Source organism: Pogona vitticeps, chromosome 3, assembly GCF_051106095.1.
Source record: "Pogona vitticeps strain Pit_001003342236 chromosome 3, PviZW2.1, whole genome shotgun sequence".
Lineage (NCBI taxonomy): Eukaryota > Metazoa > Chordata > Lepidosauria > Squamata > Agamidae > Pogona > Pogona vitticeps.
The window spans coordinates 239,418,185-239,430,733 of NC_135785.1; the positions used below are offsets into that span (position 1 = coordinate 239,418,185).

Genomic DNA, 12,549 nt, shown 5'->3' on the forward strand with positions numbered 1-12,549 from the left:
TAAATGTGTGTATTTGCTGTTTGATATAATAATGGGAAATCGTGTGTGGCAAAACAAAAGAAGGTACAATGTGCTAGTACATCACTTACATATTCAATAGGCCTGTGTTTTGAAATTTATTATCATTTATGTGTAATTTCCTGAGAGTAAGGTGCACAAAACGAACAGCTTGGTGGTTTAGGAATTTGACTGTGGAGCCAAAGGTTGGAGGCTCAGTTCTCCACTGTGCTTCCTTGCCAGGGGCTAGACTCAATGACCCATAGGGTCCCTTCCAGCTCTGCAGTGCTAAGATTATAATGCTTTATGCATAGCTGTGTAAAGCTATGCCAAAGTGTGTTAATAAAGAATGTTGCTTTAGGGAAACAAGCTGTGTTTAACGCCCTTGATCCTTTCTACTGCATGTGCATGAATATTTCAAAACTAATTTAAGGAAAGGTAGTCATCTTGGTTTCAGTTCCATTGATGTCACGGCTGCTTTTTTTCTGCTAGAGTCAACCAGTTCTGCATTTCATTTGGACAGAAAAATGTTATTTTGTGCAAAACATACTTCAGTCAATCATATTTTGTTCATGTTTTTTTCTGTTCAGTGGCTTAAATGTACTGTATAAAACTGCTGAACATTTGGCCAAATGCTATAATGTACATTCTAATTGGGATTACCCCCTGCAGCAGGACAGGCGAGCCATGGAATAATCCCTGGCTACTACAGCAGAATGACTGTCTATACTAGGTTATATGATCACATTGACAAGTTGAACTTGAGGTGGTTGTATGGTAAGACTGGAAAAGACAAAGGGAGTCTCAATCCTGGGTGTGCCTCTTCTAAGGATGAACAAAAGATTCAAGAACTTGTTTGCTAGAGCAGTCATTCTCAGTGTGGTTCCCTGGGACCCCCCAGGCCCATTTGAGGTGCCACAGACAGGAAACAGTTCCACACACAATTCCTTATAGAATTTGTTGTGCCATGTATACAGCTTTGATTTCGGCCTATATTTCTTTCATAAAGTGTTTATGGCTGTGGCCGGAGAAAAAGATTAAGAATAGCTTTCCTAGAGTGAATAGATTGTTAACAGCATCATTCAGGTTACTCCTGTTGAAGTAGTCTTTTGAGGTTCTGGGCAAATGTGTGGAAAAAATACCTCAGGAATGTGATGTGTTTATCTTACAAATGATCTAATTGAGTTGCAGCTTGCTTTTACTGGCCACCATGTTTTTGGTGCAAAATAACTGCATCACTTCATTTTGGATTTAAGCTTGTTTTATATTTCATCTTTATATTGTGTTTTGAGTGGAAAATATTGGTTAGAATCCTATTGGTCTTTATGTAACTTGTGACTAATTGTGACTGTCTGGTGACGTGCTGGAGTATATCTTGGTCACATGCCTGATGTGACCAGTTGCCTAACCCAGTTGCCTAACCCAGTTGCCTAACTGATATTTGCCACTGCACAATCTAGCTTCAGGAATTAGCTGTGGCAACTCTTTAGGCAAAGAGAAGTACATTTCCAGCTATTTACCTAAAATTTCCCAGCCTAATAATCTGTGGCTTTAACAACGTCCTGCTTATAATAAACATTTTAATAATCAAACCATTCCTGGTTGCTTCCCCCCCATTAAAGTTCATGATTATGTCTATGTCAGGGTTGTTAGAAGCTGATTCACAAAGTATATGTGATGTTAAAAGATTAAAACTGTGAAGGTAAATGAGTTGATATGCAATACTGTATACTGTTCAGATAAATAGCCAATGGGTTTTAAAATGCATCTGCTGTTGAACCAGGGTGGATATAAATCAATGATTGTTTAAAATCAAATTGATTTAAAATTTAAAAACCAGTTTTTTAAATTAAGTCATCAAAGAAATTTCATTTTTTTAAAATTGTGATTTAAATTAATTTGATTTGAATCAAACCCACTCTGTAATTGAACCCATGTGTATTATATTATTAGCCATTGAGTTTTCTGTTCCTGAAATGTGAATTATCTTGCATGGAGTTCAGTTTTCTCTGGGTCTTTGCAAATTAGCTGGCCACACAAGAAAAGGAGAAAAAATTGTCTGAACGGCCTGTTAATTTGACTTTTCTGTAGCCCAGCAGGGGGCACAGCAGCAAAAGATCTTAAGTTGTTAAACAAGGAGAGTGCCATTTTTTTCATTTGTTTTCCTTTCCTGTTCTGTAATTCCTCCCCAAGTTCTGTTTCTGCAAAAAGGGGGGGAGGCAAATAGTGGTAGAAGCTGATTGTGTACCTCTTGAGATCTGTCTGCCAAGCTGTGGGTGAGTGACAGTGAATGCCACGCTTACCTGGGAGTAAGTGGCATTGACTGTAATAGGCTTTACTTCTGAGTAAAACCTAGATCAATTCCAAAATGGAGGTATTGGTTCAAGCAGTCACACTGCCTGAACTGATGCAGATTGATGCATTATTAAAAAATAGAAGCCTGAAGAGGCAAAAATTACAGATTGCAGAAGAACTCTGGGCTGATTTACAGTTCCTTTCACATCATGTGATTAATGAAAAATGTGCTAATGCAAACATTAAAGTAAAATAGATACAGTAAAACAAGATGGTTATTCTAAAATACACTTGGGACAGAATTAACCTAACCACATTAAATAAATATAGACACTACAGAAATATAAAGACTTCTTACTAACTACAGGCCCGAAACTGAAGAATTTTGAATTTGCCCCATAGTATTTGAGAAGATTATCTAATATTGTTTAATATTTCTAATACACTCACAGCATATAAAGGTAAATAAGAGGTGGAACAATACAAACTATGTTTTTTATTTTTGTTTTGAACTGCCTTCAGAGCCATGATACAACATTCTTGACATGTTTAAACATGCTATTCCTGTGCGAAGAAGCAGCTGCTCATACTAAGGACTAAATGCTTTATATATATCATATGTTAGATGTATTTCTTGAATAGCCAAATACAACATCTCAGTATTAAGACCCTTTAAAGCAGAGGTTGTCAACCCCCGGTCCGCGGCCTGGTGCCGATCCGTGGCCTGAGCTGGACCAGGCCGCAGAGACAGACCTCCCCCCCCGCATGCACTCCCTTCCCCACAGCTGCTTTGCGCATGCATGTGTGTGCCAGTGCCAGCGTGGATGCTCTCCCATGCTTTCACACATGCGCCTGAGCGAAGGGGTGGGCGAGTGGGCATGCAAGTGCTCCTGCGCATGTGCAAAGGGGTGGGGGAGTGTTCACATCAGCGTTGGCATGCTCCCCTACCGCTTTGGGCATGCTCCCAAGAAAGCACGCGCAGAGGGGGTGCCCCGCCTTCCTCAGAGGCTTAGCCGGTCCTCGGTCTCAAAAAGGTTGGGGACCGCTGCTTTAAATGAATCTTTTCACTTTACTGTGCTCTGTTTCAGGACATTTTACTTCCAATGGCTTGTTTTTAAAGAAGCTTGTGCAGAATGGGGAACTTCTAATGGCATGCTATGCCTGTGTTGCTTACTCTGTAAAATGGCTTGTAATAACTTTAGAGCAGGCCGGGTAGGTGGGTCTCGTCAGCCGTGGAAGGCAGCCCATCTAGGAGAAGGAAAACTCCGATTTCAAACCTCCACTGCCTTGTGGCTATATCCACCAATGGAAAAGGCTTCAGGAGTTAACCTCGAGGCAAAATCCGGAGCTGGAGTCCCGAAGGCAGCTCGTGTCGTTCTGCCAACTCCTGCAACATTGCTGGAACCAGTCGTATTGGCTCTTGCCTTTCCATTGGACCATTTCAGCAGTGTGGAGAGGGGGGATCTGCTGCTTGGGTAACAGCCTATCCTCCATATTACCTTACCCGGGCTTCATGCTCTGGAGAGGACACTCCTCGATTCAGAGCATGTTACCATAGTCTCTCGAGACTGAAGGATGCCTATGATGAATAACTTTAAATACTTGTCTTTCTTTCTTTCTTTCTTTCTTTCTTTCTTTCTTTCTTTCTTTCTTTCTTTCTTTCTTTCTTTCTTTCTTTCTTTCTTTCTTTCTTTCTTTCTTTCTTTCTTTCTTTCTACCTACCTACCTACCTACCTACCTACCTACCTACCTACCTACCTACCTACCTACCTACCTACCTACCTACCTACCTACCTACCTACCTACCTACCTACCTACCTAGGTATGTTTTGGGCATTCTGGCTTGTGAGAAAATACTATACTAACCCTATACTATACTATACAAGCCAAACATGTGTATTTTTTAGACATTTCTTGCCAGTTTTGTTATAAAACAAGGATTCAACCATTAAATTAAGCAAATGGGGGATTGGAGAAGCTACCACTTTTCCTACCTTACATTGTTTATTGCTGAGGACTTTTCTCCCGATCATGACACTTTCAGTATTGGAGTGGAGCTAGAGTGGGATGGAGGGACAAAAAAAAGGAGTGCCAGAGGAAGGTATTAGTTTATTTCTGTTTCTGCTTCCTTCACTTTGAGACAACAGTTCATCATTATGCAATAAAATCAAATGTCACTGGTAAGACTCATTCAGCTAGAGCTGGATTGGAATATACTAATTTAAAAAAATGGAAAGTGGTTGAATTATCCATAGTTTGCTAATTCTGTAATTGTGAGAAGTTTTTTTTACCCGTATTGCAGGATCATTACAATAATGTTTTGGTCCATTTGGTCCGTATCTTGCTGCAGTATGTGAAATGTCACTTTTCTGCCTACTGTGTTATAGCTATTGTATTGCTTTAAGGGAATGTTTAACACTCTGTAATAATCTTTGATAGCTTTTCCCACAAGAAGGCACAAACATAATATCTAAGTATTTGATTGGATCGTGTAACACAGGCAAAGGAGAAAATATCTTGAAGATTGCAATTCCTCCTTTACTAGATGCAGTGTTGTCCTTGTATAAATCTAGTTTTTTTCCCTACAGTTTTCTTTTTAGGTGGGTTTCTTTTTTGTAATATTGGGATTAATTAACATCTGTATAATTCTTTGGGACTTTGGCGGTTGTGTTGATTTCTACAGATGATTGTGTTCTGCAGTGTATTTTAACATTCTGCAAGATTCTTTTTATTTCTTGTATTTTGGTAAAAGTGATCCTGGTGTAATTTCTTTGTTAAATAGTACTACCAAAAAGTAATTCTCTCTGTGTGTGTGTGTGTGCTCTGTGTTTGAGTGTCTGAGTGTGTGTGTGTGTGTGTGTGTGTGTGTGAGAGAGAGAGAGAGATAGTGTTCTAAAATAATAATGATTATAAATATAAAATTATAGCATTATAAATATAAAATTACAACTCTAGTTTTTCAAGCATAACATTAGACTTCTAAAATTGTTGACACATCTTCTTTCCTTTAATCTACTTAATTTTTTTCTTTTCCCCCCAGATAAATTTGCGCCTCATTTTGGTAAGCGGAAAAACGAAAGAATTCTTGTTCTCACCAAATGATTCGGCAGCAGACATTGCAAAACATGTATATGATAACTGGCCAATGGGTAAGTAGCACAAAGATTTGTTGTTTTTAACACTTTATTCATTATTCCAAATCTGTTGTATTGAGTAGAGGGAGAATATTTTCCTCATAAATGCAGAACTCTTAAATGTCTGCTTAGTGTTGACCTTCAATGTACTTTTATCTTTTTCATTCGCTATGGTTCTTTTTTCCCTTCTGTGTTCAATTTTTCTAATGAGGTATCCCTGGGCTGTTAACATAGGCCAGGGTCGGCCTTTTGAACCATATACCAACTTCTGTTTTAAGAAGTGAGAACTGAGAGCACAAGCATTCTTTTATAGATAAACTCAATGATAGTAAATGATAGTAGCAACACTCATCATTCACCTTCTGTTATGGGCAGAATTTGGTAAGCACAAGCCACTTGTTTCCCCATTTTGTCACCATTACTGAAGATAGTCTACATTGTTTGTTGTGGGTTTTTCAGGCTCTTTGGCCGTGTTCTGAAGGTTGTTCTTCCTAACGTTTCGCCAGTCTCTGTGGCTGGCATCTTCAGAGGACAGCACTCTGTGAAAGCCTTCGCGAATACATAGTCTAGATTGATTCAGCCATCCTATTGTGCTGCTTCGAAATAGGTTTTCACAAAAGCTTGTGGTTAAGAGAATAGGCATTGTCCTTTTTGCCATCACCTTTGCCATATGTAAAAGCTGCTGCTTTTCTGCATTTTAGTAAGGTTTTACTTAATAGTTTTTGTATGATTATCAATGGGCATGAGTTAGTACTGTCTTAACTGCAAAATACGTATCAAACTACTGCTTAGGAAGAACATGCAGATCTTTCTGCAGATAGTAATAAATGCAGCCACCTTATAAGACATGAATTGCTGTGCATCACAATATATTTCAACCACCCAGTCCTCACATGATACACATCTCTTTCAGTATTCCTTGATAGTATTGGCTGTCCTGCTCATAAGCCTGGCATTGTGTCCTTCATAGAGAATTTTTGAGTTGATCCGCTTGTCTAGTTGTTAACAACATACTTCAAATCCTAAACGAAGGGCTACAATTAGAGTGTCTCATTTTGTACTTCTCCTAAAGTAGAGAGCACAGTAGGAAGGTGAATCCTGACTTGATTTTTGCTTGTTCAGTAAGCAACACAACATGGGATTTTTTGAGTTTGCCACAAGATGCTAGGGGTATAAATTCATGGTCTAGAAAACCCTTTCTATAAGACACATCTGATCCTACAAGCTTCTCCAAATCTCTTAATCCTTCTTCTTTGTGTCCATATTTGGCACATTCACCATTCTAGAGCCTCTCCCCAGCAGAAATCTGCTACCATACTATCCATCCCACCAGGTAAATTGGATTTAAGCCACTGTTGCTTTCTTGTAGTTCAGTTTGTAAATGAAATTGCTGTTATCAGGGATAATGGTTGCTGGATAACTCAGTGATTTAGGCATCTGACTGTGGAGCCAGAGGTTCGATTCCCCACTGTGCCTCCTTGACAGGGGCTGGACATGATGATCCATAGGGTCCTTCAGTTCTGCAGTTCTAAGATGATGATTGTTTCTAACTGTGCTCCTGCTCTGCTGGCTTCATTACTGCTTCATAGGTCTGAAGAGGCATATCCTTGCCTGTCTTGTGGTAACAAAAGAAAACTCACGTACAAATTGTACATACAAACTCATGTACAATTGATGACTAAATATGATTAATAGACATTTATTTAAATTGTGCAAGCATCCTTGAGAGTCTTATAAAGCAGGTTGTAAAGAGTGAAATCAAAATAATGTACTTGACATCTTTTTCTCTTTTTGTTCCAGACTGGGAAGAAGAACAAGTGAGTAGTCCAAATATTCTGCGACTTATTTATCAAGGACGGTTTCTTCATGGCAATGTCACACTAGGAGGTAATAAAATAAACAGAATGTTGGAGAATTTGTTTATGTGGAGAATCCTTGGCTAAGCAATAAAATTAAAAAGTAGTGCCATTAGCATAGTTTGTCTGGCAGAATCTAAAAGTTCTGAGCTTTGTGTGTGATCTGTCTGGTGTTTGGAATTAAAATTGAAAGGATTTCTCCTTTACAATTGTAATTCAAAGCTATGCTTCAGCCAGTATTGGAAAAAAAAATACTCATTTTCAAGTAATTGGTAGGGCTTTTGGTCTGCAGTGCTCTCCAGTCTTGTCAGATAAATATTTACTCATTAGTTTGTACTTAGTGAGGAAATTATCATTTTATAAATTAAGCTGTCAATAATATAGGAATTCTAGCGTAGGAAACGATGGATGAAATCCTGTTGCACAGCTACATAAATGGCATAATTTCTAGACAAAAATTTTGATTAATTAAGAAATGTACTCTGTAGTTATCATCTGTTGCATGCTGAGTTGCACAACTCAATATGCAACATATAATTTCTATAGAAATATCTTAATTTATGGCAATTCACATGTAAACACTATGCCATTGGTTCAATTGCACAAAAAGAAGTGAAATAAAACAAAGCTTTCTTGCTGTGTCAAGTATTGCTTTGAAGCACAAATCATTAGTTACACAAGAACTAAATAGCCTCACTAGGAGTTGAAAAACAGTTCAGTTCTGCCCCCTTGTGGCCAATTCTTTGTAGGTTTTTTACAGTATCATGATACATGTTCCCAGTTGATGTTGTATGCAAGTACTTCATAATACTGCATACATACAGTGTTCATACTGATGTTAATAAATATCAGATGAAATATAGATGTATTCTTGAAGGTGAATATATATATTCACCATATAGATGGTTGTGTTTGGGTGTTTGTGGAAGTTTGTGTATATACATACACAAAAATCGTTTTGGCTAGCTCAGATCAGATACTTTAACAAAAGGTGAGTAAAAGGTCTGGCGTTAAAAATACTTATCTTTGCTTCTACCACTTTATGCATCATTAGTCATTTAACATTGTTTACTAAATTGCTCCAAGCATGTAAAAACACACGTTTTTATTGTGTTTATTTTGAATAAATAAAGGATTTTAAAACTGCTCTACAGCCAGAAATGTTTATAAAAGTTAGTAGTATAGTAGCCCCACTCCCTATGCTTATAATCTTAAAGGTAAAGGTTCCCCTTGACATTTAGTCCAGTCATCACCGACTCTAGGGCACGGTGCTCATCCCCGTTTCCAAGCCATAGAGCCAACGGTTGTCTGAAGACCATTTCCGTGGTCACGTGGCCAGCGCGACTAGATATGGAAGGCCGTTACCTTCCCACCAAGGTGGTACCTATTTATCAACTTGCATTTTTACATGCTTTTGAACTGCTAGGTTGGCAGGAGCTGGGACAAGTGACAGGAGCTCATTCTGTTGCATGGATTCGATCTTATGACTGCTGGTCATACAGCAGCGCAGAGGATTCTGCGGTTGAACCCGCAGCGCCACCACGTCCCTGTAATCTTAAAAGCATGTGACAAAAAGAAAAAAGATTGGTCAGGAAGAGAAAACAAACTGGGGTTCTTGTTCCCGTTTGAAAGTTCCTCAAGCATTGTTGGTCTCTCAACAGAGTGCTGGGAGTGGCCTTATTTCCCTTTCCTCCTGCTGGCACAACCTGATGGCTGTGGCTTCTCTGTAGAACCAAATGACAAGACTCCCCATCATTTCTGCTGTTACAGCCTTTTGTTATTCTACATTAAAACACACGGAGGACTTATAGCTGGAGAAAGCATTTTTATTCTAAAAATAAAATAAAATTTATTTACAAATACAGTGGTGCCTCGCTTAACGAGCGCACCGCATAACAACGAAATCACATAGCGATCCGTTTTTTCGGATCGCTAATGCGATCGCTTAACGTTTTTTAAATAGGGCTAAATTCGCTTTGCGAAGACCGGTAAGCGTTTTGCTTACCGATCTTTGCAAAACGAAGCCCGACGATCAGCTGTTCAGCGGCCAAAATGCCCGGAAATGGCCCAAAATGGCCGCGCGCAGCATTTTTGCGCCCTCATTAAGCGAGGCGAAGGCGCGAAAATGGCTGCCGGCCATTAAGAAGCTTCGCTGAACGGTGAGTATTTGGCCCATTTGGAACGCATTAAACCATGTTTAATGCATTCCAATGGAAATCCCTGCCCCGTTCAACGATGCTTCAGCATAGCGAAGGTTAATCCGGAACGGATTAACCTCGCTATGCGAGGCACCACTGTACTTACAATATGAAATGATTCTGATCTGGTAAAGCTGTTAAGGTCCACAGACATCGAAATAACATATTTTTAATTACCAGATTCTTTAATTGGGCTTCACAGTTGCGTAAATTTAGGCTTGTCTTAACTCTTCCAGTGCTGCAATACTTTGCTTTTTATTCTTGCAACCTACTGGCTGAAATCCTGTTACTTAATGTAGTAAGTTACACTAGAGTAGGCCCATTGAATCAGTGAGAATTTGGTAAGTTAACTCCTCCGTAATTTCCATTGATTTAAATAGGCTTACTCTATTGCAATTTACTTTGATATAGTACATTGGAACTAGAGTGGGCCCATTTGAACAATGCTTGCAATGTTCCCCTTTTCCTTGAACAGCAGATCATCTATGGAGGAGTTAACTCACCAAATCCTAATTGAGTCAATTGGCCAATATTTGTAAGTTTTTTGAGAGCTTCAACTGGACCTAATGGAAAAAGCAAGTACCACTTTTGGGAGATGTGTGGCTTGAATGTTGTAGTGGCATACTCTGAAAAGACCAATATCCAATTAAATGATCACTTTGAATACTGTATGAATGAATATAAGTATTAACAAACCACCCTTTTCTTTCCCTACAGCATTAAAACTCCCTTTTGGCAAGACCACAGTGATGCATTTGGTGGCTAGAGAAACATTGCCAGAACCAAACTCTCAAGGTAGGTTAAACAGCAGTAAATTGATGGATATTCAGGGTGCCCATTGGTTGGCTCCCTGCATTTATGAAGAAATAAATGTGTTGTGACTTATCTATATAAATCATAGTGAGAAATTGAGATTTCCAGGCGTGTCATTATTTTTTTTTAAATAGAACTACTGGATTTAAATTTCCTTTTGGAAGTCTGACTTGCCATTTTAAAAATGTTGGATCAAAACATGTACTCTTCTTCAGAATTGATTTTCTCATTTTAGATCACATAGAAAATCTTCATACGAATCATCTTGAATGTTTTTCCACCTGTTTTGCAGGTCAAAGAAATCGTGAAAAAACTGGAGAGAGCAATTGCTGTGTGATCCTGTAAAAGCTCTGCTGTATCTGCTACTTGTGATGTAGAATAGTTTTTCGTCTTTCATGCCGCTGGACTAGAGGAGACCAACATCACTTCAAATCCCCTTAGGAACAGTCTACTTGTGAATCCATTGAACTGAAATATTACATGAAAATAGTCACTTTTTTTAAAACAATGATTTTAATTTCTACTATTTGGGTTTTCGAACAAGGTTGTTAATGCATTACTTCTCCAATGCATTTTCTCTCCTAGAAAGGTTAAAGTGTCTCTCTAAGGTTAACTGTCCTCTTAACGGAAATAATTTTGCTGCCATAAAATCATTCTTAACCTGAACTTTAACCAATCAAGATTTCTAGATGCACTTTGCACTAAAAATGGTTTGACAAGATATAGACCTCATCAGCAAAAGCTCTTAAATATTTCAAATACAGAGAATATGAATCAGCACTGGAAAATGCTATCAGCAGTCTTTTTTCTTTCTTTCTTAAATTCAGTAATGGCCAACTGAAAAGGGGAAAAATAATTACTAATTAGTAAATTCTACCTAAGTCAGCCTTGGTGGCCAACTGGCACAATACTAACTATAAAATTGTCTGATTATTGACATTTATATTTTCACTGCAACGAACGATGTGCCTGTAATTTTAAAGCACTCTGTAGAGGGCTGTTGCAACTAATTTTTTTCATTGATATGCACTCTTCTCTTGTACATTAGTTGAGTGCTTGTTTAGACAGCACAAATAAGTGCAGAGAGTGCATTTCCTAGCCTTAATATGGGAGGGGTAATTTCCTGTAGTTCATAGGCTTTTATTAATGTGCATAAATATTAGAAGACCTCATTTACTAATCAATTTTATGTCTTTGAATATCAACAGTTGATGTTTTTCAATCATTCTTATTCATCTGTACCTTAGTGTCCAGTGTCATGCTTACTCATTAGTAACTTCAAAGGAAATAATTAAAGGAAATTTTTTTAGAAAAAAATAGAAAAATCTCTGCCATATGCTGAGTTTTTGTTTGTTTATGTTAGCTGCATTTGGTATTAGTGCTTGCAATTATATCGGAAATCAAAAGCTGGTTTTTGAAAGCATACAGTTACAAAGGATGCCATTCTTTTACTTTATATAATTTAAAAATTGATATGCTAAAAAAAATTGCACAGCACTAAAGCATGAATTAGTTTCATCTAAACCTGTAAAGAATATAAAAGATTTTATATTTTTTCCACTAGGGAGAAATTCTTCCTAGTTGAAATTACAAATCTGTAGAATATATTTAATTAAAGTCTTATAAAAACATGACTATAGAACTTAAATAGATTGGCGTGTAGAATAATAAAACAATATTCCATATAAATAGCTCTAGGCTTTAAAAAATGCAGGTTGACATTGTGTTCTATACTTTTTGAGTCCATGGCCCTTACAAATGTTCTGTGTTTTTTGAATGATCAACTTCATTTAAATGTAATCAGATTATTTTATTCAATGTTATTGCTTTGACAAAATGCTTTATATGCAGTAGACCTACAAAGATACTGTTCATAATGATCAAAATTAAATTTGTATAGAGCAGAGTTTTAAAACAAATTGTAAATAGCACTAAACATTTTCTTTCTGCAACCTGTACTGATAGATTCTTCTGTAAACTAAATAAAAGAAGAATATTGTAGTGCACTTGGTTGTGATTTGAGGGCTGTGACATCTGGCATCAATATTTTCAGTCATAAAAAGATTGGTATGACCTCCTCCCGTGTTTCTTTTCAAATTAAATATTCAGGTTAGGATCTCAGGACTTGAGCCAAACACAATGAGATACTTAAATTTACTTACTTTGAACAGCACATTTACCAAAATGCAGAACCTTCAACCTTCTGAATGCAAAATACAGAATACTACTATGTAGCAGCCCCAGGCCTCAAATAAT

The 12,549-nt window shown here is 37.7% G+C and overlaps 1 protein-coding gene across 1 annotated transcript in view; it reads left to right on the forward strand.

The window, feature by feature from the left end:
• Window positions 1-12,299, forward strand: part of UBL3 (ubiquitin like 3) — a 36,525-nt gene extending 24,226 nt beyond the window's left edge. The window contains exons 2-5 of the mRNA XM_020788567.3: window positions 5,333-5,441; window positions 7,227-7,313; window positions 10,198-10,275; window positions 10,586-12,299. Coding sequence (XP_020644226.1) covers window positions 5,333-5,441; window positions 7,227-7,313; window positions 10,198-10,275; window positions 10,586-10,638 — 327 coding nt within the window. The 3' untranslated portion in view covers window positions 10,639-12,299. The remainder of the gene's footprint in view (window positions 1-5,332; window positions 5,442-7,226; window positions 7,314-10,197; window positions 10,276-10,585) is intronic.
• Window positions 12,300-12,549: the final 250 nt, after the last annotated feature.